Source organism: Haemorhous mexicanus, chromosome 1 (assembly GCF_027477595.1).
Source record: "Haemorhous mexicanus isolate bHaeMex1 chromosome 1, bHaeMex1.pri, whole genome shotgun sequence".
NCBI classification, from domain to species: Eukaryota; Metazoa; Chordata; class Aves; order Passeriformes; family Fringillidae; genus Haemorhous; species Haemorhous mexicanus.
The window spans coordinates 139,552,152-139,579,785 of NC_082341.1; the positions used below are offsets into that span (position 1 = coordinate 139,552,152).

Consider the following 27,634-nt stretch of genomic DNA (forward strand, 5'->3'; position numbering starts at 1 on the left):
AAGAAATAAAATGTTGATATTAAAAATAGTGATGCTTTGTTTTCAATCTTGCATTTTTTCCTTTACTCTGAGGGTTTGGAAGATGTATCAGCAGAGGTACATCACAATGTATACTTAGGCCTTACCCACCTCCAATCAAGTTTTGCTCATCTAGGATATCTGTCCTGAAAGAAGATGCCCAAGTACTGAACATGCAAAGAGAAAAACTATTTATAAATAACTGATGTATGTCCACCATCATAGGTAGAACAATTACTTTTTTGGTATCCCTATCCATTCAAAGGAAAGAAAGGCCAAATCTACTGGCCAGAGGAGCTGCATGGTTTTTACTCTCTTCCCAGAGGCTTTTCAGGATGCAGCATTAGCAAAGTATCACTCCTGCCTTTCCTTAGGAGCAGTGGTGGAAACTCCAGAGATTTCATACTACCTGAATTCTCCTCCATACTGGCATACCTGTTCCCTTTTTGGCTGATTCCTGCCTGCTCCTCCTGAGATGGGTGTTCTGCAGAGCTGGAGGTGGGGGTACAGATGACAGTTCCTCTGGTGTACCCAGATACCACTCCCAGCTGACAAAGTGGGGAGTTGAGGTGAAGCAATAAGCACAGGAATGAAGGGATCAGCTTGGATCTGTGTCCATTGAGTGGACAGGCTCGAGGCTTGTGATGCTGTGATATCATTAAGCTGAGGGTGGTTTCCATGACATGAAGCTTTAGAGGACACTCTAAGGAGCTGGTGGTGTTTTGGGCAGCTGTGGGTCAAATACGAAGCTAGGAACATGAGAAGAGAGATGGTTAAAGAACAGTGGCAGGAAATATAAGCATTGTGACAATGGCTGTGCAGAGATGGTGGAAGCTTCTCAGTGCTGGTGATTTATTATTAAATCGACCTGTTACAACCCAGCTTTTTTTCAGGTATGGCTTGTTGGGGAATGAGGAGGGATATGGTCTTCCAAGGAAAGCTCAGGACCTGTGTTTCTGTGCACCACATTGCCAGCCTCTGTCTCTGCATCCTGGACTCACAGTTCATTTTTTCTTAATTAGACAGACCACACATTCCACGTCAATGGATCCTTTTTTAATGTCCTAGATTTATGGCAAAACCCCAGATTGGTCATATCAGCCATTAGGCCTCAGTCTGAAAAAAGACAGTGGGTTTTGTAATTGTGGGTGTCACTTTCCAGAACTGCTCTGAGTCCCAGTTAGCTGCCTACGCCTCGTGTGGCTGGTGGCTTCTGTTTTGTCTTTACTTTTTTCTGCTTGTATTTGATGGTGAATATGACCACGGAAGATGAACAGCAGTGGAAGATGTTATAGATGGGCAGAGTAGGGAGGTTTGGTACAGCAGTCCTCCTGTGTTCTGACTGGCTTGTTACTGATTTTCAGTTCATTACTGATTTTCTACTCACAAGTGGAGGTGTTAGCAACTGTGTGGTAAAGATGGAGGCACAGGCATTTACTCTGTGAACAAAACCAAACTCAAATCCATGGGTTTGGAGGTTAATACTGAATTGACATTTGGGATGCTGAAATTAAACTCTTCGTTCAATGCAAAAAATAAAAAAATATTACTTAACTTTGGTTCTGAACACTAACTAGCATTGATTTCAATACGTTTTTCTGGCTGTTCAGTGCTTTTGAACACAGGATATTCCTCTAAATGAGAATAGTGCAATTCATGGCCTGAAATAGTAATTCCATTCTACTGCTCAGCATCTGATTGCATTGCCTTTCAGAGCAGAGAAAACTGCTGAAGAGAAAGATTTGTGCTGCAGAGAACAGAACAGGGAGACAACTTGTACTTTTTCAGTGGCCTGAATTTAAATGTTTCTCCTGAATGCACAGGAAACATGTCAATGTTAATATTGAGAAAGAAATATGGTACTTCTACTTTTTATCTACTGAATTTGGAAAATACCAACTGAGCCAATGCACTTGATAAAGCTTTGCCTTCCAAAGCAGTGTAGGTACATATGCACACTTATTTTCCCTAAAGGTTGACACTAAAACTGTTGCTAAGACAAAATTAACTGTAGAGTCCATGCCATGAATATCACAGTACATGTTTTTTTCTCTTATTGGCTTATTTGTGCTTCTTAGCCTTTAAAATGCTACCTAGTTTCCTTGTACACAAGGTCTTGAAGCTGGAAAATCTGGAATTGAGCACAGTGGATATGCTGCATGTTTAAAAGAAAGGAGTTCCACCCACTTGATGGAGCTGTGGAGGATTAGGGGCAAGTGTGGAGAAGTAAACCTGTGGCTTTTCAGCTGGGAGGATTCTGACCAGTGATGCAGTGAGTTCCCAAGTGGGAAGCTGAGTTTAGGCACTGCCTAAATTACTGGAGAGATGTCATTGCCATATCAGTTTTCTGGTGTATCTGCATCCATCAGTAGATTTTACAGAGAATGGACATTCTTCTGCTAGACATTAATTTCTGCCCAACTGTGCTCTCTCATTTATGGGCATGTGCCTTAGTGCTCATATGTCTCTGTACCTTTTACATTATGAAGGAACAAGAGAAATTGCAGTGGAACCTTCTTGCTAGAGAGGATTCCATGCAATACAGGGTTGGGTGTGCAAAGTGTGCAAGCAATACTGTACATAGAGCTTCTTAGAAAATACCAAACTGAAAATATTGCAGCATGAGTGGTCTAGTTTTTATTTTAATAGCTAGTTCTTATTTGAGTACCTTTTCTTTGTAAGTCCTTTATGTAATACAGACAAGGATGTTAGCTAACCATTTAATTTAGGAAATGAGCCTTTCTAATGTTATGCTTCTGTTTCATAAATTTCAAGAAGAAGAAATTTGATCTGACAGTTTACAAAGTGGAAGTGAGGAAGAGCAATGGACAGGGGCTGTGTCATTTATAAGGCTGTCCATGTATTCTCCTTGAAAGGACAGGAAGAAAGACACCATTGCAGAAAAGCAAAACTGCATTAGTAATGTTTTATAATAGCATAGATGTTAACACCACGGGCTACATAATGTGATTTGGTTTGTTTTGAAGGTGATCTTAATGATCAGTGCTGTTTTGGTAAAAGCAAATGGTGAAACCTAAGGTCATTGCTGATATCAGTTCCTAAATTTGCATTCAACCTTTTAAAAGTGTTGAAACACAATATATGTCCCTTAGATGCCACTTCTAGAACAAAAATTTAGACTAGGAATCAGCATGTTTCCTGAACTGAAACCTTTATTTCAAGATGCAACCTAGAGTCCAAAAGTATTAAAATAATCACTGTTATGATTTACTGTTAATATTTTACTGTTATGGCCTTTGGAACATTAATTTTATTACAGGAGCTAGGAATCAAATAAAAACCTAAATGCCTTCTTTATTTTTTCATGAAGCTTTGTTTTAAAAGACGCTTGTCAAAAAGATGGCTCACTCTTACATGATGCTAAATGTGGTAGGTTTAGGTATTGTCAATGACACACTACCTTATGGGGAAAATAACTAAGTTAGTTTTTACTTTTATATTCACTTTTCCTGTAAATGACAGCTAAATGGGAATAAATTGCCTATCTGTTTCCAATTGTTACTTTTAGCCACCTGCTTTCTGAACTTCAGAGATGTTTGTAAACAGCCCTGGTTTTGCTTTGCTTTCTTGCCATATTTGTCAAAGTCATAAAGTCAATGCAAGAACTTGTTTATAACTCAAACCTGATTTTCTTCTGGGAAATTAGGGATATATTCCTCCTTTCAGAGATGCCCTTCTGTGTTTCTATCCTTCCTTTAATCAGAAAAAAAGATATATTGCAGTTTCCCACTTTCCAACAGGATTGAAACCCTTTTGTTCTCTAAAACTGCACAGTGTGATTCATGGGGTTTATTAGGCAGAAACCTTTTGCAAAGTTTCTTTAAAACTGCAGTTTTCACAAGCCTGTTATCCCTGATAAAATTTTGTGGTTTGCTATATTCTCACATCTCATGTGTCAGGATGGCTCTAAGAACTAGCTAGTATATTCAACAACTGCTGGTGGAAATGAAGAGCATGAAAAATAAAATGTGACTTGCAGAAAAGCTGGAGAATTCCTATTTATGTAGTTGCCCTGGATGAGTCACTGAAGTAGAAGTGAGATGACTTGTGATGAGGGAAGGTAACTGCCTCCAAGGGTTTTCATTTCAGTCTGTCCTTGGTATATTTGGTAGGAGGGACAGGAGATGGGATGAGAGGTAGGAAAAAACAGATGCTTTCCTTCTCCACAGAGTATCTAGGGGTAAAAAACCCAAATACTTGATGTGGTTCCTTGATGAGCCTAACAGTTTTGATGAAGGGTGTTGGCTTCATCAGTGATTATGTGGCATCTTTGGCAGTCTCGAGTCAAAGGATAAAGGGAATAGAGACTTGCACCTGGAGAAGGAAATGCTCAGCCTTCTCTTTTATTCATTTCAGAGCTGAATTGCTCTGAAATTTTAAATCATGTAACTGATTAAGCAGTCCCATGAATGAAGCAGTTGTGAAGGCACCAACAAGTCTGGGGAGACAAGAGATAAACTCTCATTATGACAGACAGGCCCTGACCTGAGAAAGGCTGACATCAGTGTCATTGCAAGTGGTTGCTGAGAAAGTCACTTAGGAAATAGATTGCTTTAGCCAATGGTATTAGGGGAACACCATGGAGAAATGATTTTTGAATGCTACTGTCAGTTCTTAATGCAGGTCTTGTTTTGCTGAGATTAGGAATATTTAAAAACAGCTTTTCTTTTTTGTATATGGTATATGAAAGGGCCCACTTTCTGAAGCAGGCTTTTTGCTTTAAGACTGCTGGCAGCATCTAACAAAGGTGCTTCCAACTTCATGCGTTGGTATTAAGGCTCTCTCACTGTCTCATAAGCAGGCTAATGGGTAAAACAATTCCAGCTGGTTTATCTAGACACATCCACATTATAACATTAACAGAGGGGATAACTTTTGTTTTAAAGCCATTTGTGAGGAAAAAACCATCACCAGCAAAAAAGCCCACAAGCAGGCCATGATCATAGAAAATGGTACCTGCAGGTTGGTGCCTGTGTTTGCCTCCTTGGGGGAGAGGAGAGGAGACTCGAGGAGAGGAGACTCGAGGAGAGGAGAGGAGAGGAGACTCGAGGAGAGGAGACTCGAGGAGAGGAGAGGAGACTCGAGGAGAGGAGAGGAGATGAGAGGAGAGGAGAGGAGAGGAGAGGAGAGGAGAGGAGAGGAGAGGAGAGGAGAGGAGAGGAGAGGAGAGGAGAGGAGAGGAGAGGAGAGGAGAGGAGAGGAGAGGAGAGGAGAGGAGAGGAGAGGAGAGGAGAGGAGAGGAGAGGAGAGGAGAGGAGAGGAGAGGAGAGGAGAGGAGAGGAGAGGAGAGGAGAGGAGAGGAGAGGAGAGGAGAGGGAGAGGGAGAGGGAGACGAGAGGGAGAGGAGAGGGAGAGGAGGAGGGAGAGGAGAGGGAGAGGCTGCAGAAAGCATGGACCACTCAGAATGGGCCTTCGGGGTGGAAAAGCAGTTTGCTAGAGCAAGAAGGAGTGAACTTGAAAGGACAAGACTGGCATGACCCATGTCTTTTGGCCACAACTTTTGTGATAGAGCCCTGCCTTCCTAAGTGAAGGCCTCTGTCAGGCAGTGATCATTTCAAACAAAGGCCTAAGAAACAAAATGGAAGTGATTTCTTATCAGTGTTGAGTACAGCTAGTTTTAATAGATTTTGAGTTATTATTTGTGCTCCTGATTGAAATGCACAGGTTACTGCATCTGCAGTAGTTTCCTGACATTTTTGCTCCTGGAAGCTTTCCAATATCTGATTGTTTATATTATTCCTCCACCAATGTTTTCTTAAAAAAAAAGAAAAATTTTAAAAATCTCCTGCAGAGAGTTCACGTGAAAATAGTTATTGAAGTAGCTTAGCTCAGTTCTATCAATTTTCTTATCTGCATTTTTCTTATGTGTGTGTTCCTTTAGTCCTGAAATCATGGAGGTAGTGGAGCAATATGGATGGAGAAGTATCAGAGTAAAACAACGAGGTTTAGATGGGGGGAATCTTCAGAGTAGTGCTTTTTGCTTGGTGGGAGCATGAGGAGAAATCAGAAGAGAGCTAAGCATGGGAAACAGGAGACTTGCTGTGGTTTTACTGGGTCATCCAGATGAAAGATAGCACTTACTGTCAGCTTAGCCTACACATCCTGAATCATGGGCCATTTGTATGGATGTGAAGATATGGAGATGTGAAAGTCTGTAGTGAGTTAATATTGTCTTTGGGTGAAAATCTTTTAGGCATTTAGTATCAGAATAAAGTGGAAAAGGCAGCAAAAGGCAGGGGTATTTTTCTTGCAATTTTGGAATTCCTTACAAAACCTGGAAGCAGCAATTTTAATTTTTAGCTTTGTTACCTCCAGTGAAACACAATTTTATCAATGACTCTTTCTGAGTAGTGATGAGTGACTCAATAATCTGTGTGAGTGGTGAACTGATGCCCTGATGAATAAACAAGAATGTCAACTGCAAGAAGGTAGCAATAAAGTGCTTCCTGTCAGTCTCTTTTCAGAAGCCTTAAGATGCAAATGGGAGAATGAGTCTCAAAGAACATTCAATCTAGCTCCACTAATGACTAGTGAACAAAATGAGAGGAGAAAGGTAAATTTTCTTTGGACCAACATGGCTGTCTACAAATCTAGCCTCAAATACCTACCACCAGCAAAAAGTTTAAAATCTTAATATTTGACTGACGAGCTCATTCATTCACAGTAGAGGAATTTATCTTTAAACTTTGAAAATGCCTTCCTTGAAAACCTTGGAAGTGTTCTTTGTGGGAGAAGCAGCCCCTCAGGCTTATGAGAGATTGTGTGATACATATTGAATGCATGCATGCAAAAGTGTGTCTTGGCATAAATTGATTTGTGTCATCTCACTCCCTGAAATCATTCCAAAAGACGCTGAATTTGCTTCGTAATGACTTGAAGGTCTCAATTATACATTTAATTGCTTCATGGAAGGCAGTTTGGCACAAAGGTACAGTGAACGTATGGGTACTTAAAAATGCAAAGGCATTTGGGGTAAAAAGAAGGAAGTAGAGAAAGAAATCGCATCAGATGGGATTGGGAATTCTGCTTTTGAACTTTTGGTTAGGCTTTTTCCTAGGTATTGTAACTATAGAACTTGATTAAGAAGTTCTCAAGCCCTTTTATTTTTTTCCCCTACATAATCTCTGCTAGGAGCTGCATTTTACAGAAATATGTACTGGTGCTGTAGCAGATTTAGGAGATCAGAATTACAGTGAAGGAAACCTACAGAAGCAGTGATTTGCTGCATTACAATATTCTCTTACAGCCCTGCTGCATTTTTCCAGTCATTAAAATTCTGCTGCTGCAGTTTGAGTAGGGGGAAACCTGAAATGGTTGAGCAAAATGCAGTGAACATTTTTTTATGTTTCTAAAAGATACTAAATATAATTCTGGGAGAAAAAAGAGTTCTTGTGAGATCAAGTTTAGCAGATGCCAGGTTCAGCTAGCATCTGTCCTTGTCACGCAAATTTTATTGGTAAAATAGACTGCTTTTTTCCTGTAGGAAGCATTGTGCAGGTAGGGCAGGTTTGTGTTTTTGCCAGCTTGCTGTGCTCAAGAGTCAGCCTTGATTTTATAACAGACCAGCTCATCAAAATGCTTGCAGTTTGCTGATGTTGATGATCAAGCAAGGGTTTTAACTCTCGGCATTCTCCTCTGTGCAAGGTTTTCCTGTGCTGAGAATGGGCAGAGGTGCCTTTCGTCTCCCTGTGCTTGTGCAGCTCTCACCTTTGCTCCCAGGACTAGATCCAGATGTAGTTCTGTGCCTAAAAATGTGCAGACCTTGATCTGGTGGACATCTTCAGTAACTGCTTGCTGGATGAACAGGAATATGATTCTAATTTGGCACTCATTCAGTGAATTCTCTTTTAATGTTCTTTGGGTGTATTTTGAATGGCCTCCTTTTCAACCATTACACCCCTTTCACAGAAAATGTCTTCTTTTGCTTTCCTTCTCTGAAAGTTCACTTCACTTGTATATGAATCAAATGAGAATTGCCAGATCTTTTATTTTCCTGGTGACCCATGTTTGAATGGATGAAAAGTCAGAGTGATCCTTGTCAATATTGAGAAATCAATTTTTGTGGATTGCAGAGATTCTTGTATGGTTCCTGAGTCAGTATCATTGTCTCTTTTGTTTTTTCTTGCTGAGACAACTGGAAAATAAATTAGGTGTGTTAACTTTTCCTAATCTGCTTCCAATCACAGATAGCTTTAAATCCTTTTGATGGAGCTATTTTCCCTTAGAAGAGTAAAGACTGATCCAAGTAGGACTCTTGTGTTGCTAGGTTAAGAAAGCATATGCTTTTTTATGTATGCAAGGATTGTTTAGCTTTCTTATTCCAATAAAGTTCCATGTTGTAAATTGCTACTATGTTACCTATTTACTATTTAGCATAAGCAGAATCAAAAGGGTGCCATCAAAATAAATTGTCTTTTTGCTCCCTCGTAACAGTATCTTGAAATGATCTGTGATTATTCTGTTTCTTCTCTGCTCTGCCTGTTCTTCCACTTCCCTCCCACACTCCCTTTTTCTTCAAAGTTTTATTGCTCTTTTTTATTTATAAAGTGTACATATATACGGATATATTATGGGATGGAGAATTTTGTTCCTGAAGAGGTTTTTTCTTTCACATCTTGCAATTGATTTTTGCAGAGTAGGATTTAAAATGTCACTGGCCCTATCAGGTTTTCACTAAGTTATATAACTTCTTGATTTCTCAGCACTCTGTAAAGATGAAATGCAGTAGCTGCAGCACAGATGAAGATGTCAGGTCCTATACATAACATACTCAATCTACCCTTTCTCCTGTTTGTTACCTGTCATTTTATAGAAGGAAATTACTAATTTCTGCCATATTAACATGAAAAGCATTATATTCTCAGGATGTATGTATTTTAATGATTTACTGAATTCCAAGCCTTTTTTTCCCCTGCGGTATGTACTGCAGAATAAATGTAATGGAAGGTCAAGGGACTCTGTATTTTGTTCACATAAATTATGAGTACAATGATGCTCTAAATATATATCTTCTGGGCACCCAATTATCTTGGAAAAGCTGTGGGACTGGATCAGCAGGAGGTCACTGTAATGATCACTGCTAAGAATGACACTGGACTGGATTTCTGTCAGATTTTAGGTATCTCCAGATGAATCTTTGTAGTTGCTTTAAAATATTTCTATACAAATACAAACCTGGCATTAATCTTACAGCTAGACTGAGTCTGTTAATTCTGGAGTTAGTTTACCAAAACCAGGCATTTTTCTAGAGGGAATTAGTATTTTAGACAAAATTTTTGAAGCATAAGAATTTCCCAATCCAAAGCCTGACTACTTCTGGGTTTTGACTTTGTTGGAAATTTGGGGGTTTTGTGCCTAAACTGTTCTGAAAGTGGATGTCTTGACTTCATGAAACACTGGAGGTCTGTGCTGAAGCAATGAGGCTTGAGTATTTATGCTCCCAGGGTTTCAAGGAGAGGACCCTGCCTGGTACATGCAGCTGGAGCAGAGTCATCCATCCAGTGCAGCAGGCAGGAGCAGGATATGCTCATTGAGGGCAGGTACCAAACAGTGCCTCCATCCAGACTGGATGGGCAGGACAGCAAGCATTTCTACTGCCTTTTTCCTTTTCTATTCCTTTGAGTTTTGTGTGAAGATTTTAATAGATGTGTTCTACCACTAATGTGGTCAGAAGTTACTCCCAAATTTACTGGGGGTACAAATTTACTTATCTGAATGAAGTCTATATATATACAGAGGGCTATTGAACAGCATGAAGGGAATGGCTTCCAATCTCTTATTTTTATTTTCTGTTGTGTTATATTCCTAAGTTCTTCCTATTTCTCACATTTTTCACATGTGAGGTGAAAGAGGTTTTACCTTTCTGTGCCTAAGAGCATTTAGCAAGGCTTAGCCATAATATTTTGATTTTCTAATAGCTCCTTTTCATAGAAGATTAACCCAGGGAAAAAACAAGACATTGTGAGTTTGGTTAAATACATCTAGAAATACTGCCAATGCTTCCTGAAAAGGAGATGTGATTTACTGATTCGCCTGTTGACAAAAAGCATCTGATTTACCTAACAGGACTTCTAAAATCTTGACAGTTTTATTTCATGCATCTCCATGCAGCTTCCATGTTTTAGCTTGTACGCTGTTTCCTTAAAATTCTGATCAGGTGGTTGTTTAACACTTCTGCCTTGGAGCTGAGCTCTCGTTAGGAAGCTAAATACACAAATGTTTCCAAACTCACTTGTCTCATTTAACATGCTGTGGCCTCATTTGTCTTCTGGGCTCTGGTTTTGATCCTTTGAAACTGTTTAAATCTCTCCATGGCTTTCTTTTTTTCACACTGTTAGGCACTAACTCCTCATCTCCTGTATTTCTCTGTTCATCTATCCATTGAGGCTTATGTTTGATCATGGGGATCTTAACCTGGCAGTGTCAGCCAGGCACCAGCCTTGAGGTGCTCTTTGTTCTGGACTAGGGAAAAAAAAAAGCTTCACTGTGCTTTGATAAACCTCAGTTTAGTGCTTTTTGATTGGATTCTTCTTTCATTAATGTCATTTACTGTACCTATAGATTGCCAGTGTCTGGCAGTGGGTGTAGCTGCAGTGCTTATTCTGCTCTCTGGACTTATTGATTTGAAAATAAAAATAAAAAACACTGCGGGGCAGCTATGTTATACAATCTCTTGTTTCTAAGTTTGTCCAACTCTATTTCATATCATTGTGAGCAGAAAAAAAATAGGAAAAGATTGTTGCTTGTCACAGGTATAAATCTAAATGGTGGTTCAAGGGAAAGGTCATCCATGCCTGCTGGAGAGGACATGTCTTTACTTTGGCATGAAACTGAATTATGGCTTTAGACTGTCCTCTTGAATCTCAGTATGAGCTGCCTATGAGTCCCACCTGCAGGGAAAAGGCATGAGTGGTGGTGGTGCCCTTCTCAGCCTACACAAGCTGCAGCCTGGGCAGCAGCCATTGCTGCCTCTACAGAGGCAGAGATGGCTGCCTGGAGTGCTGCTTGTCTTCCCCTTCCTTCCTCTTCTTCCTTTCTTTGCCCCAGTGGCTCCCCCATCTGCAGCTGAAAGTTAAGAAGATCCCCAGTCTGCAGAGAAAGCTTGGTCACCTCATTTTAACCTGTTGCAATGTCACTGCAGGGTGTTTCTTCTCCACTTCTTGCTAGGAACATGTTCCTTCCTGCTCAATCCATCAAGACTGTGGTTAAATCTCTGGGAAGGAAAGAATAAAACACTTGTGCTTATTGCAGTGTGCCCAGGCCCTGTGGTCCCAAAAATCCTCCCCATGCTTCTGACAGAGAGTGCTGTTACTGAAGACAGTACTGAAAACATCTCAAACACTTCTGACCAGGGGAGTCCATTGAAGCACAAGAACACGGAGGCAAGACGTGTCCTGAAAAAAGTAAGGGAAAAGCTGAGAGGGATCATTTTGCTTTGGTGTTGCACTGAAATGTTTTGCTTTCTGAGATCAGTGCCTCAAGGCAAGGATCTGAACAGCCTTGTATCATCCTGGGCACATTCTTGCCTCTCAGGCGTCAACTACTTCATGTTTATTCATGCAATTTCTTACAAGGCTTCTAAATGCTCTACAACATAATCAGTATTTTAATATTTAAGTGTTTTTATGGTGTAGTGAGTTGGTAGATAACTCCACAGAAGGGTGCAAGAGGCTGTCTGCTCTTGAACTGCAGCATGTGCACAATTCTACTGAGGTGAGTGGTCTTTGCCAAGCTGTGACCTGCCTCCACAAGAGGCAGAAATACAAGAAATACAGTCCTGCCAGAGTAGGATGCTGAGAAGAGCCAAAGTACTTTCACCTCCTGCAAGTCAGATCTTTCTTTTTACTGTTGACAATAAAATTGACAGCTGGAGATTTACGTCACCCGTGTAAAAAAGGCTGGGTGAAATCTCTCAATAAGCCATGGGGTGCATTGATGGTCACCTCCTTCCCAGGATGGAGACAGCTGAGCCACCTTGCTGGTGGCCTCAGCATCAGGCAGGGACCTAAGGATGCCATGGAATCAGTAGCCCTGTCAAGTAGCTGGGAGAGACTCAGGAATACACAACTGGTTTATTAAAGACTGAGCAGTTACACACTTCATTGTGCTGCTCTCTATTTTAATTTGACAGGCAACACTTGTCAGAAGAAAGTTCAGCTTCTGCAAAAATGCTGACAAACTTGATAACTGCAGTACATTGTGTCAAGTTGGGTTTATTAAACACAAAAATTAAAAATGAAGCCTTTGGTCTGTAGATAACAAAATTAACTTTATCACTTGTAAAATACAAGAGTGCCTTTCTTTCTTTCTTAGGCGAGATCCTTTCCTAATGCTAAACTATTACTATGTGGTATAGAAACAAGATATAGGTTTTTTTCAGGAAAAGTCTGCAAAATGTCTTTTGGTGTGCTTAAATATTTTTTAAAAGAAGATTTTCTTAAAACATACGCCTTTTAAAAAATCTTACATGTTTATATAAATCTGAATTATGTAAGTACTGGAAAACATATTTATTTTTTCTGTGACAGCTGTAATTGGAAAGTTCACCCTGCCTGCTTGAAGTTTAGGTGAGAGGGACACCTGTGTCACCTCCAGCAGCCCTCAGCCCTAGCACTGTGCACAGACACGGCCTCCCAGCAGGAGATCTGGTGGTGACAACATTTTCTGTAGTCTAGAAGTGCCTTGTTTCCACTAAGTGGCAAAAATCCAAATGAATCATGGAATTTTTATTGAATATGTGTATTTTAAATTAGTGGAAATCTGCTAGCTATATCTTCAGTGGCTTCTGGCAGCCAGTGATATGCTTTGATCATTGCAGATGCAGTGCAAGCACGTGCCTATGCCTGCTTGAGCCAATTCATTCTCTCTTGGGGATGCTCATGCCCTGGCTCCCACTCCTGAGCTTCTGTGTCTCCAGTGCCTTCTGCTGCTTGGTGCAGCAGAGCTTCCCCTGGTGCACAGTCCCTTCTGCAGCCAAGGGGGTGTATCATCATCATTGTGGGCTGTGCCTGGAGGGTGAAAACATAAAGAAATAGCTATACAACCTTTATACTCTTGTGAACACCAAGTAAAAAGTTGTTGAAAATGTTCCTCTTACTTCCCCAAAACCGAGAAACAGAATAGTTGTGTGGGTTTTCCATTTGTTTTTAAATAAGTAAGCAGTATTTCACAACCTATCTGTTCTGAAGTATGTTTCTCCTTTATATATAGATACTCAGTACAGCCTGTTATTAGTCAGCTTATGAAGGGGCATTTCTTACTTCTTAGGATGACAAGAAATGAAAACATATATGCCCAAGATAGCATTTTCTCAAAAGGTGCCATTAACAGATTTCCCGTTTTCTGTTTGTGTCTGGTGGGCCCTTACCAGGGCTCTGGATCTCAGCTACTGTGCAGCTGCAGTGTCTGAAAGAGCAGAGGAGGGGCTGGCATCCCCACTCTGGGCCATTCTGGGAGCTCTGGTGGAAGTACCAGAACCCGCTTGGCCATGTTAAAGACCCTGGGTGAAAAGAGAAAGCTGGCTGTACTTAATCAGAGCTCAATGCTTGGAGAAGGAGGGTCTCCTGACAGAAAGGTAGGAGAGTAATTTTGTCTTAAGTATAAAATATTCCTTTATATTTGAAGATCTTTACTTCCCATCTAGTATAGGCTAACCTGATTTATGAATAAGAAGAACAAGACAAAAGAACAAGAACAAAAAGAACAAGACAAAAAATTTTAAAACTTGTGTGGCCAGTGCATGGTGAAACCCCCTCAAGCAAACAGAGCTTAAATTAACATGTTTTCAATGAAGGATGTGCTGTATAGATCAAATAGTCAAAAAAGCCAAGCAATATAAAGCTCATTTTATACTGTCAATATGCATGTTTCACTAAAATGCTAAAATGATACTTATTATTCAAAATAGTTGAATTATGCATAAGCTGGAAGGCAAAAATTCAATTCTGCTTTGGCAATGATGAGGAAAGACTTCTCATTTTGCCTAGGCTTTAACTTGCCTTTGACAAGTTAGGTGTCTCCACAGAGATCTACCTGATATAGTTACATCTTGCAGAACACTCTGAGAACCAGTTTATGTTCCTAGCAAGGAGAAATTCTAGATGTTTTAGCCTCCTCATAGAGACTTTACCCAAAGAGCACTTCAGCCTCAGTACAAGGGTAAATCTTGTGGCTCGAGGAAGAAGATGTTCCATTTGGAAGGAGCATGAGGGGAATTTGGATGATTTCTTGTGAGATTTGTGCTTCTGCTGCCCTGGACTGACTTCCCTCCTAGCCCTGTGATCTGTTGGCAGCTCACAGAGCGTGGTGTTTACACTCTGCAGCATGTCTTAATGCCCTCACCAAGGGCTCTCTGGCTTGCTGCACCTCTGGCCCCAGGGCTGGCGTTCAGCTGCCAAGCAGCCCCCTGTGCCAAGGCAGAGGCTGTCAGGAGGCAGCCCAAGATGCCCAGCTGCAGGAGGAAGGCCAGACCAAAAGGTCCCCACTTGCCTGGAGGCACTGCAGCTTCAGGGCTATTGTATCTGCCTGGGCTCAGATGTTGCTGTCTGGATCTCAATCACTGATGGTTTATTACCAATTCCCCTCTCACAAAATGCCTTTATACCTCACTGAATTTTCAGTGGTGAGATCAGAATGTCTTACCCCATTTATATCCCATTTTAGCATCTCATGGATTAGAGATAATAATGATGTATAAGTTAGTTTTATATTTCAAATGAGGTCATAAAGTTGTTTCAAGCTCTATGATTTACTGGGCAAGGCAGAAGAACATGCAGATTTGCATTTCCATATCATGTGACAAGCATATCCGCAGCATGTTATTTGAACCTGAGCTGTTGTTGCCTGCTGTGCTGATGATTATTTGTTGAGATGGTAGAACTACAACACAGAAACCTGTGGTACTGTAAGAGCATTGTAACTTTCAACCTGCTCTGCTGTCTCTTTGAGAAGTTAAAAGGCCCTTTTGCTTCCAAATTTGACTACATAAATGTATGCATGTTATGACTGTTTATAGCACAGCAATCTCAGGAACATTAAGTGCCCAGGGATGTTGCAGCTGACTTGTAAACAACTCAGAAAACAGTCAAGCATAGGGCTGGAATCAGAAATGTAAATGCAATTGCCTGAATTAAAGTCTGTGGATAAAACAGCTTTGTTGATGTACAAATTACTTGCAGCTAGAGCAGAAAATAATTGATACTATGACAAAGTTAATTACATGGAAAAATATTATGAGTTTGTTTGGCTTCACTGTAAGCAAAGTATTCTGTATGTCCAAGAGCATACCATGGAACTCCCACACCACTGGATACACTGGCCCTTGAAAACTCTCAATTCAGTGGGAGAGAATGTGTAGTGTAGAATGTGATCCTCCACAGTACAGGATGTGTGACAATCTCATAGGAATTTTCAGGGGAATAGGGTCTGGGTGCTGGCTGCATAGCCTGTAATAAGCAATTTCAGAAACTTCTAACCAGGTGAAGTAAAGGCTTAGAGAGACAACCTTAAAATAGTCTGGACTGTTTGAATCCATCCTTATAAATAAAGCTGCAATAGATGCAGTCCTGCAGCATTAATGAGACAAACAAGAATGAAATAGAGATCATCATCCCTTTTAAAACATTATGCAAAATATTTCTGTGCTGAATATGACAGAGCTGGAAATTTCAAGACCCATGAAAATTGTACTGAAGTAGATTTGCATAATGCACTGGAAGAGCTTTTGTGAAAATGGAACTAGTGGGAGTTATTTAAATAACAGTATAGCAGCTATTAACAAAATAGTGAGATTCAAAATAGTAATTTACTTTACACATCTCTTCTAAAACATGTCCAGAATCAAGATATCTGTCAGCAAATAGTACAGCCTTGCAACCCACCTTCTCAAAATTCTGAAAGATCAAGAAATTTTCATCCCTGACAAAAGACAAACTTTAGTAGCAGAGCATATTATTTCCACCATGCAAAGCAGCTGTAAAATATTGTACAGCCATGGAGAAGCCATATGTTCTTGAGCTGTTAATCCTTGCACAGGCTTAGGCAGGAAAATAATGAATTGTATATGCTATGACTATTGGAGTTGAATTATGTATTTAGTGTGATTGCTGCCATTTTCCTCTCCATCATCATCATCATCACCTCCCTCCCTGCTCCTGCCATGCCTCATCCTCCTGGATGTACATCTCCAGGCCCATGTGTGGTGTGGAGAGCACTTTGACTCCTTTGCCCGTGGACTCACTAACGCTTCTCTCCCAGGCAGTGAGAATGCCTTGTCACACTTGAACCACAAGTGGATTCTGGATTCTCCCGCTTGGAGTTCATGGATCTAACCTGGCAGCCACCAATCTGTATGTCTTCTGTAAATGATCCTCCAAGGGTTTACCTGTAGCAGTGCTGTCATGCTCCCAGGAATAATCACAAGGTTTGTGTTCATTTTGTAACTCTTTATTCTGTGATGTGTCCTTGAAACCCGTGAGGGTCCAACTTTGCCTATAAATCTTGTTAAAAGGGTGTGGGTTGCCTGTTCCACACAGCAAAAAAAGCTATTTTTCAGTTATTTAGATACTATTCATCTTCTCCCTGAAGCCTGGTCAAAACTTCTGGTTCAACATTGTCCTTTGTTATAGAGTGAGGAATGGTGGCAATTTTCCTGCATGTGCTGTGGTCACAAAAATAAGTGGTTTTGGTTTGCTTTCTGGAACTCTGACAATTAACAATTGCTGAGTCTTTGCATGGTAATTTTTAGTAATGTGTATACAGGAAAAAAAGAGTGTTTTGTATGCTTCCTCTACTTGTTCAAATACATAATGCTGAGAGCGTAAAGCAAAATACAATATTGAAATGCCTCGTTTTTCGCATAGCTCTCATGCCTGCGGTGCTTTCCTTGCCGAAGCTGGTCTCAGTGTTACATTGTTAATACATACCTGCCACTTTGAATTGCTCTGTGGGCTGAGTAGGTGTGAATTCATTCCCAATCCTCTCCCATCGCCCCCCATGTGAAGATCACGTAGTGTTTGCTCTGCGCCGTCAAATGATCTCATATGCTGCTTGCATTTTCTGAAAACTCTGCTGCATGATCAACACATTAAGGAACAGACTGAAGGGCTTTTCTGCAGGTTTTTGTTTGTTTACTGTGAGACGTTGATTTAGCGCCGTCCTATATTCTAGTTTGCTTTGTGGTGTTTTCTTTCTTCTCCTCTGCAATTCATAATGGCCAATTCAGATTGGAATTGCAGGTTTGTTGCATTCGGTTGCCTGCAGTACTTGGTAGTGGATAACTAGTGATAATACAAAAGATGGAGCATGCACTGAGTGCTCTTTCCCTGTGAAAAACCTCCACCTTCCAGCAATCCCTGGTTCAGGGGAATTGTTTGTTGAAGTACCTGCATGCTTCGTAGCCTCTAATGGATGCTTTCTCCCTGATTTGTGTCTTTCTTTTCTGTACCAAGTGATACTCCTGGTCTGTACAATTATTTCTGCCATGTAATTATATATACCATTCAAAGAAGTACTTAGCTGTGTTTGCTCCAAACATGTTGCTTGCCTTCCTTTGGTTCTTCTGCAATTTCCACCGGTGTAAAACCATTTGCCTCCCCCTTTCTGATTGTTGATGGCTGTAGAGATCCCTGGGCTGATTCCCTGCTGATAATTCCTTCCCACAGTCTGTTTTGCCTTGCGCCATGAGGAACCAACTCATCATCATCACAGGTGTTTTCTTCTGTGCCAGACTAATTCTGCTATCTTCCTTTTGGGAGGGGGTGGCCAGAGCCATAACCAGGTGATATTCAAGAGCATGAAACAAAATATTTTCTAGCAGCCCTCCATGGCATTGCCTTATGTTGTAGGCAGGCAGAAGTGTCGGGTGGTAAGTGGAACCTGACTGCAGACCTCAAGCCTTTTGCTTGATCCCTCTGAATTGCCAAAGCAGCCAAAGAATGCCCCAACCTTGTGCAAATGCAGATTTCTGTCCTGCCTCCGGGGGACAACCAGTGTGTCCACAGGAGAATAAAATAACTGTCTTGAGGGCTGTCTGTGCAGACATCAGTGGGTTAAGCCTTCTCCTGTGTTTAAGTTGTCAGACCTTTGTGTTATTGGGTTTAAAACAGAAGTTTGCCTGGTTTTTTTTTTTTTCAAAATCCGATAAAACCTGGCTGTTGACATCAGTTTGAATCACATTTCTTGCTACGAAGAAATCAAATTCCTAACCAGCATTCAAAATTCCTAAATGCATCTCTGAAGAGTAAACATCACTTTTCTAATAAAAGGTTTTGCTTCTCCTATCAACTGTGTAGTAAAATCTCTGCAATAGTCACAAGGGGCACAGAGAGGGGATTTTTGTACTGGGTAGATAAGAATGAGCTAGGCTTTCCTCCAAATCTTTGTTGCAGTAAGGGATTTTTTCTTAGAAATTCATGAAGATTTAATTGTACAGATTCCCAGCTCCTGAGATGCTTTTTTTGGCTGTTTGTTTCCACCATAAATGGTTTTTTCTTTTTTTTTTTTCCTTTTGTTTTAGTCTAAACTGCTAGCCATGAAGGTTTTAGGTGCTTTCCAGATATCTTTAGAAAATAATGTCTTTTTTTTTTTTCTTCCTGCTTTACAAAAAATTCAGTTTGACACTGTAATATTAAAAAAAAAAATGCATGGATTTTGTTAGGAATGGAATAGGTTTGTGATAGTGCATGCCAGGAATGAAATCCTAATGCTAATAAATTCTAAAGCAGAATTTCTGGGTAATTCACTAGCCCCAGGACTTCCTATATGTATGGCCTACCAAGCACCTGATGACTTTTTTTTTCTGAGGGAACTGGTAAGAAACTGTTCAAAGTGACCCATTCCTGGGAAGTGCTGCTGCTGGGGAGCTCAGGGTGCCAGCTGGGCAGGAGGAGGTAAAAACATCTGTCAGGTGGTTTCTAAGATGCAGTAGAAAACCTTGCAGTTGTGTGCAGAGGAAGGACAGAGAAATAAAGTGCAAGTCCAACAGCTAGTCAGTGTATCTACCTACATGGATGTCATATCACACAGCTTGGGGATGCACATTCCTCCTGGATTAGCTGAATGAGCAAACCCTCAGGGATTAGTAACCAGAGGATGCGGAGAAGCAGATTTGGGTTTTGTGACTCTGTTCAGTAGATTAGAGGTACGAAGGCTGCATAGAAGGTTTTTAACAGCTGGAGTTACTGGGATGAGCAGTGTTATGTATTGTATTTTCAGGGACCTCCGTGGCAGGGAGGAATGATGAATCTGACTCCATGTTCTCAGAAGGCTAATTTATTATTTTATGATACTATATTATTTTTAAAAAATACTATACTATACTATACTAAAGAATACAGAAAGGATACTTACTCAATTCTAAAAAGCTAATAATGAAAACTTGTGACTCTTTCCAGAGTCTCGACACAGCTTGGCCCTGATTGGCCAGAGAGTCAAAACAACTCACACCAGAATCCAATGAAAAATCACCTGTGGGTAAACAATCTCCAAAAACATGTGTACACAACACAGGAGAAGCAAATAGGATAAGAATTGTTTTCTTTTTCTCTCAGGCTTCTGAGCTTCTCAGGAGAAAAATCCTGGGTGAAGGGATTTTTTCAGGGAATGTGAATGCTACAGTTACGTCCTAGGAAAATGCAGTGAGATAGAAATGGAGAAAATGGGAGTTTAATGGCTTATTAGCAATAGTGCAATATAACTACACAAACAGGTGCATCAAGGGTGTGTTTGAACAGGGTTGTGTCAAATCAAGGTGCTGCTCTGAGCAAACACAGACCTGGTCACCAGCAGCTGAGTTACCCCAGCTTTGACCCTAGGATGTATTTTCTTGATTGCTTGTCAACAGCTGGTCCTTCAGAGTTATTCCATGTTAGCTTCTCCTCTGAACGAGACACTTTTGGTAGGAACACACTTGTGTCTTCTAGCATCCCAAGGAGAGCACAACCAAAATTCACAGAAGCTGCCAGTAGCCAGAGGACAGCAGCAGTAACCAGCAAAGGGTTCCACCTGTCCCAAAGGATGAAGATTTTCTTAGTTTTTTTGCATGGTTTTCTCTCCCCTAGAGTTCCTATGGTTTAAGAATAGTTGCAGAACAGGAAAATTTTGCTCCTTCTACTTCGGATCTCAGTCAAGTTAGGACTTTGTCCTTGCTGTCAGACAAGCATTTCCCAGCCCCACCAGTGCAGCGCTGTCTTTGCAGCCATCATCATCTGGCTGTGGGCTGGGAGGCTGCAGCAGCAGCATTTTGTGTCACACCAGGCAATATTGAAAGACCTGTGTTGCCCATTGCTGAAAAGTTAGCTGAAGGCTGCTACAAAATACATAGAATAAAAGATAAAAAAACTTTTGCCACAGTGTTTCTTATAACTTTTATTTATTTTTCTAGAAGCAGGCAGCCTGAAACAGAGGAAGAATGAGGAATGTGATCCCAAGGACTTTCATGTTCAGATTCCTTTCTGACAAGGAATAAATCATTTCAGCCCAAATGTGCAGCTGTAATATATATAAAAAATCCATCAGAAAATTCAAAACCGAGTGCAACACAAAGCTAGTAGTAGAGCAGGGTGTTGGAGAAGGGTCAGGCTTATGGAGAATTCATTCTCTTGGCTTCAAAATGCATGCAGAACTCAGGCTTACTTTCAAGACATGTGGTCTACTGCAGATACAGTCACTGAATTCAATGACTGCAGTGGTTTTTCAAGCTATTTGCTAGCCATGGCTGTATCAATATACAATTAAGGTGGGCTGAAGGAAGATGCATTGGTGTAAACTCCTTGGTTTTGGTCAAGTCATTGCCATAAAATTGTGTCCTTGCTTGAACCTGTATCCTGCTCAGCTGACCCTGTTCTTGCAGTCTGGAATAATTCAGATCCTATGTCTTTCCTGCCAGCAAAAGCACTGTCACATGGTCTCTCAAGAGCAGTTTGACAATATTACATGCACTTGCTTGGCTGTCATGGTCCTGCTTTGTTAATTTTGGTACTTATTTCTTTGGAAGTCTTACTTTTAAATTATTCTCAATTGCAAGAATAGATAATTTTTCTACATTAATTTGCTACAGGCATTTCAACCAAGTCATTTATTAATCATAAGTCACTTCAAAAAGGCCATGTGAAAATTTTACTGTGCAGATGACAGGTATTATCCCTTTATTCCTATGTGATGCTAGAGGAATAGACAGTGTATTTGTAATAACAATCTGGTGTTCCCCACAGTGCAGCAAGCTATTTTATTAGCTACTCCAGACAGCTTTATTAATTGGACTGTCCTTCAGACAGCCTTGGTGGTGAAAAATGTGTTCATAACACACCTGAAATTATAAATCATAACAGTATTTTTCAATTTGTAAAATTTATTTCCAGTCAGCTGCTGTCTTCCTTTGGGGCAGAACATAGTCTTGCATAATGCAGGACATATGTACCCTTATTGATCTGGAGGCCTCAGGATTATGGAGAGGTGCTGAACACTTTGCAGCCTCTTTGCCCACAGCTATTTTGCACAACATAGAAGCAATACCCTGCAATCACAGTGAAAGCTATGGTCTGAGGTAGAGCATTGCTTCTTAAAAGCTAGGGATTTTCTTCTCAAAAATCATCCTTAAATCTTCAAAGGTTTCTAGTGGTAAGGAATTGTAAAGACTTTTTATATCACCTGAGAGATAGTCTATTCAACAATATAGCAGAATGACATTATGATAGAACATCATTTCACTGTTAATAATTCAATGAAATATTCTAGCCTTCATTTTAGGTAAATATATTTGACCAGCTGTAGGCTTAAAGCTAGCAGTGTTCAAAACAAGATCTCAGTTTCAGGAACATAATTTCAAGCAAAAGAGCTTTCTTTTCTTCTCACATAATGTTTACTCAGAGGATTCCCTGCCCATTCTTGATTTGATATGTATCAGTGCTCATAGTGCTGTTACTTTATCCCAAGCTGTGTCTCCACTTACTCCATATATGGATCCACTGACCAAAGCCCTTCAAGTAAGGATAGTTTTATCACACTGATAGTTTTATCCCATGTCTCTAGGGCTCTTTGAACAGCAAGAGCAAATGTAAGCAGCTGGTTTATGTGGAGCAGTAGTTGTTCATTGTTTCTTATAATGTCACTCTTATAAGTCATTAAAATAAGCTGCTGGTGTTGCTGTCTGGACACAGTGCAGAGCTAGACCAGAAACCGTCAAGGCTGGATGCTGCCTACCTCAGAATTTTAATGAATTCTGGAGTAATTAAGGACAACCCAAGAAATATAACTCCAAAGGTGCAGCATCTAACTCAGAAAACCCATAAACCAGAATCTACTGAAGGCTGGAAAGATATCCATTGAGGGACTTGTTGGAGATATTTGTCTAGATGATGCAGTACAGCCTTTCTTATATGTGGGAGTGATAAATGTCCCTGTCAACCCAAACTGTTTGTGTGGAGCAATTGGAACTGAGAACCACTACTTCAAATGCAAGGCACCCTGAACTAGTCCAGAAAAAGGTTCTAGTGAAAATTGAATGACATAGAGAAGTTAATTTCTAACTGCCAATTTTCTAACTTCTAGTCCTTTCCCTGGACTAAGCAATACTCTGTATGAGTATAGTTTTTTTGTCCTCATCGTGTAATTCATAATATTCTACATACACATTGATACATTAACATAACTTCCAGAGGCTGATTACGGCCTGTGTATTTTCCATATTTAGAGCAGGTGTTATTATTATGACAATATTTAATCAATTAATATCTTAAACTAGCAGATTCCATGCTCAATGGAGTACTCTATTGCAGCCAATACCTGGATAAACTGTTTGAAAAATAAGGAAGTGCAAAGTTAAGAGGGGGATGCTTAGCATTAAATTGTTAGCCTAATAAAATTATCCTCTAGCATTGCAGAACTTTTTCATTTTGCTTCACTCACTTCAAAATTTCAGAGTTGTTATGATCCCTTCCTCTCAAATCAATATCTCACTGCAATGTCATAAACCTCTTTTATTTCCAGGATCAAATAATGTAGTCAGCTATATACATTTATAGAGACCTAATTTAAGAAAAGTATTGACAAAATCCAATGTACATGCTGTGAACTTCATTGTAACAGATTATTTGTCTCTATTCAATAACTTTAGCAGCATAGTAACTCCTATTTTATGTCCCTAGAGATAGTGGAGATATCAGAACTATGGTGAATCAGTGACAGGGGTGTACCCACCCCACTCCAAAGTAGGGTTTGAGAGTTAGTTAAGTCTTTCCCTCAGAACTTTGATAAAATGTCTAGTGATAATGTCATTTGCCTCCACTTTGAAAAGGATTTGGACAATGTCTCAGAATATACTTGTGAACAAATTATGATGTTATGTCTGGATGTGCATGCCACTAGAGGGGTAAAAAACTCAATCAGTGATTGGGCCCATAGAATAGTGGTTAATAATTCATACAGTACCTGTCTGCCAGTGATGAGCTGAACACTAATTTCTTCTGCAGAAAAGAGAATTTCTTTCTCTTTGTCATCTGCTATTGCAGTGCAAAAATGATACCTGAAGTTAGTGGGATTCTTGAGAAACAATGTGTTGAAAATATTGCAGAATGGGAAATGCAGTTGTAGAGCCATATCTGAATTCAGAAGATCATATATAAATTTTTTTCTCTTAAGACTTTCAGCAACTTTGTGCAAATTATTTAATTTCTTTGTACTCCCCTAATCTGTGGAAACTTAAGCCAAGCAATTTAATGATAGGGTAACGGAGGGCAGCTGACATGTAAATAGATTAGGGACTGATCCTTCAAGCAGCTCTGCTGGCTGATTTGAAGGCAGTTTACTATTTGCAGCTACATGGGAGATGGATGTGCTGTAACTGATTTAGCAGAACCTGAAAGGGGAAAATAATACAAGGCCTAATTTATCACTGCTGTTCCCTGTTTGGCTGTGACATGCATGAATTACTGTACAACGAACAGTAGAATATCACTGTTATTTTACTCGTAATCTAGGTATAGAATGATAATCAGCAATGCTTTACTGTCTTGAATTGCCTTTAGATTAAAGAAAAAGTCCCAGTCGGTGGATATTAGTGGGCCAGGATGCAACCCAGTGGCAGCAGAAGCTCAGACACCTCCGCCCAGCAAACCTGTACCTGCCACTCAGACAGCGGCTTCCGAGGAGGAGCAGGACAACAGCACAAGCAGCCAGAGGCGCAACCCGCGGAGGAGTGACCTGAAGAGATTTTACACCATTGGTGAGTTTCCTTTCACAGGAAAAATCAAATGTGCTTTTTACGAAAGCAGGGTCTGTTCCTTTATTTGTGGTTTATTTCTTTTGCTTAATGGCGGCTGGCTACTAATTTTACAAATGCTCACAGTGAGCAAGAAGCTATCATATCTTAATGCTGATATCAAATTGCTCTAAAGAATTTACCTGCTTTATTTACCTGAATTCTTTCTTACTCCTTTTTTTTTTTTCTCCTTAAGAAGTATTGAAGAAGGCATGCTTTAGGAAATGCTTTAGGAAAAATGTAATTCTTACAGTGGATTGCATTGGAATTTCAGCAGATGTTGTTCAGAAGGTTCCTATTTAGGAAAGATTTCCAGTTGGGAGAGGGAGGAGGCATACTGAGTGTGAAGAATTTTTTATGGGGCTTATTGTTATCTTTCCCTGAATATTTTGGTTTTCTGCATTTTAATCTGGAATGTCAGGATGAATCTAAAACCATCTTAGGCACTCTGGAACATGTTTTGCAGCCTGCTTCCCCATAAACAATTTTGAGATTGTGCTTGACTCCTTTTGGCGAGGTTGGAAGGACCATAGTAGTCATCTGGTCTGATGTCCCTGCTCAAGCAGGCTCATCCCAGAGCACATGGCACAAGATTGTGTCCAGATTGCTCTTGAATATCTCCAGTGAGGGAGACTCCACAAACTCTCTGGGCAACCTCTTCTAGTGCACGATCACCTGCACAGTAAAGTTCTTCCTCATATTCAGGTGGAACTTCCCATGCATCAATTTCTGCCCATTGCCTCTTGTCCTGTTGCTTGGCAATAGTTTGTGAGCTGTTGAATTATTGCAGTATAATGTGATTGTTTCTTCTGCTCCAAGGGAACTATTTACATGTCTTTCACTTGTCTAAAAGATCAAGAAAAATGTGTTTCCTTAGACATCTTTCACTGTGTTATGTCTGATCCCTTGAAACTTATGTTGCTTTTAAAGAAGGAAACTGCACTAGCAATCTACCCATTTTAATAATGAAGTCTGTATTTTAAGTGGTGAGTGACTGTACGTGTTTGCATTTTGTGACACCCAAAAATTCTCCTATTTTTTTCAAGTGATCATACAGGAATATCAAAGATAAGCCAAGATTGCTTTACACATGAAGCAGGATTTGGAGTGCAGGTTGGGTTTCATAAGAGTAATAATTAGAGTGGAAATCCACCACATCATCAACATCAGTTCTAAATCTAATTCAGTATTAAAATGAATTATTGCTGATTTGTCCATAGTTGAATATTCTTCTGTGAGCACCCAAAACATAGTTTGCATATGGAACTACAGATTAAGATTTCTGTTTATCTACCTGTTAAACTTGACTCACTGCAGTTTCTTTTGGGACTCTTTATACAATCTTTATATTGTGAACTCCAATCTATATGTGCCTTGAGTGATCACGGGCTCAGAGCCCTAGTTGCTCAGGATGTAACCTCTGTGCTGAAGTAACAGAATGTTGTTCATACATTTGAATAATTTGTTTGGATATTGTGCAGCACTTTTTCAATAGACTTGTTGACTGGAAAAGGCCTCTGAAGGTTGTATGGTTTGGTGTCCTGTTTAAAGCAGGATCTCAGCCAGCACCAGATGGAACAGCCAGGGCTTTGTCTTGCTGAGTTTTGACAGTCTCCAGGGGTGGATACTCCACTGCCTCTCTTCCTGTCATGCTGGAACATGGACAGTGTGTCCACAGAAAACAGCAGTTTTGGGCAACTTGCCCATAAACAGATGCTGATATTAGTGAACAACAGTTGCAGACCCTAGGGAAGTATGAGGGGGACAGACCACAGAAAGTGGCCAAACTTGCATGTTTTTTCCAAATATCATCTTCTGTTATCTTTGTACAGAGTATTGGGAGTGTCCAGAGCCATCTGGACTGACCCAGAGGTGTGGGTTTTCTGTTCTTATACATACAACCTTGGCTATGGGACTTGTCTAAATCACAAAGATTAAGTTTCTAGAGCCAATATTACTGCATAGTGCATTATGTCTGATGTTGCTGACAGGCAAATAAAAGAGACAAGAATTGCTCTGTATCTTCTCAAATGTTTGATGGCACATGTTCCTGATGACTGTGAAAATGCATGGTTTCATCTTGGACAGCACAGTACTGACACCAGATGAACGTTTACTGTACTGGCTGAGTTGCTCCAATATGGAGTCTATGGCTTTGGTAACCTGAAAGAATAATTATCTTCTTAGAGCATATGTTAGTATGACCTAAATCATCCTATTGACTTAAAATAAATTTTCTGTCACTTGTCTCAAAAATAATTTCTGGTATTTAAAATATAACCAAATAATTTGTTACTTTCTGAGGATGAATGTACTGACACACCTGTAGCAGACCCTTACTCTAAAATAGAAAACCCCCTCAGATTCCTGTGATGCTTTGTGTAAGATTGGCTGTTATTAGCATTAACAAGCACACTAGAACTGTGGCTGACCTAATAAAATTACACAGAGGTTTACCTTGTTTTGCCCTTGTTTGTTCATGTTGCTCTACTAAAAGCAAACTGTGTTCAAGATCAAGTAAATGGATTAAGAAAATATGTTAGAAAAGTAATGTTCTCAGCTGATTTTTTTCTTTTATTTTAAAATTAGTGTTCTGTTACATTAACCTCGGAACAAATTGGCAAATGACAGTGTTTATGGCAGTGAGCAATTGAGCTTGAGCTAACAAGTGCCAAATGTGTTTTGTGTTACTCTCTTGCTCTTTAAGAATTTATTTTAAGTAATTATCATGATGTGTAAAGTACTTTATAGATATGACAACTGAGTTCAAATACATAAAAAACGTATCACATCTATGTTTAGACTTGTGCATAGAGACAGTTTGTGTTTTAAAATGGAACTGTCAGCATCACATTGTCTATTAAACTAAAACTTACTTCAGGGCCTATCTGGATTTGTTAATATCTGCCCATTTTATTAAATAGCCATGCAACTTATGATTTTGTGTAAGAAATGTGTAACCAGTTTTACTTTATCAATTCATGGGAAGTATTAAAAAAAGGTATTTTTAAAATATGTGGGGTTTTTTTTGATTTGGCTATGCAGGAAGCACTTCAGAGATCTTTCTATAAATCAGACTCTGCTTTGCAGATCCAGAGATGTGAGCATTTACCTTGCACACATATGCTTTGCAGAATAAATTGTAGCAGCTTGTGTATGCTTGCAGTTACTGTGAGTAGGCACAGGCAATTGTCTAAGAGGTTGTGTTTCTAAAGGCTCTCTAGCATCAGAATATTTTTAATTTTTTGTTTGTGCCAACTTATGGGCACACAGTTTTATCCAGACCTTCCAAAACTGATTGAGTAATGAGGAAGGAATGTCTGGTAATCCCAAGAGATTTTT

General features: G+C 40.0%; 1 protein-coding gene across 6 annotated transcripts in view; it reads left to right on the forward strand.

The window, feature by feature from the left end:
- The window catches only part of OXR1 (oxidation resistance 1), a 264,414-nt gene that overhangs the window by 107,779 nt on the left and 129,001 nt on the right, over positions 1-27,634 (forward strand). For 5 of the 6 annotated variants that reach the window (XM_059865204.1, XM_059865222.1, XM_059865245.1 and 2 more), the window contains exon 3: positions 24,060-24,256. In XM_059865204.1, coding sequence (XP_059721187.1) covers positions 24,060-24,256 — 197 coding nt within the window. Of the gene's footprint in view, positions 1-16,319; positions 16,460-24,059; positions 24,257-27,634 lie in introns of those variants that run through there. The other variant, XM_059865214.1, reaches the window with a different exon arrangement.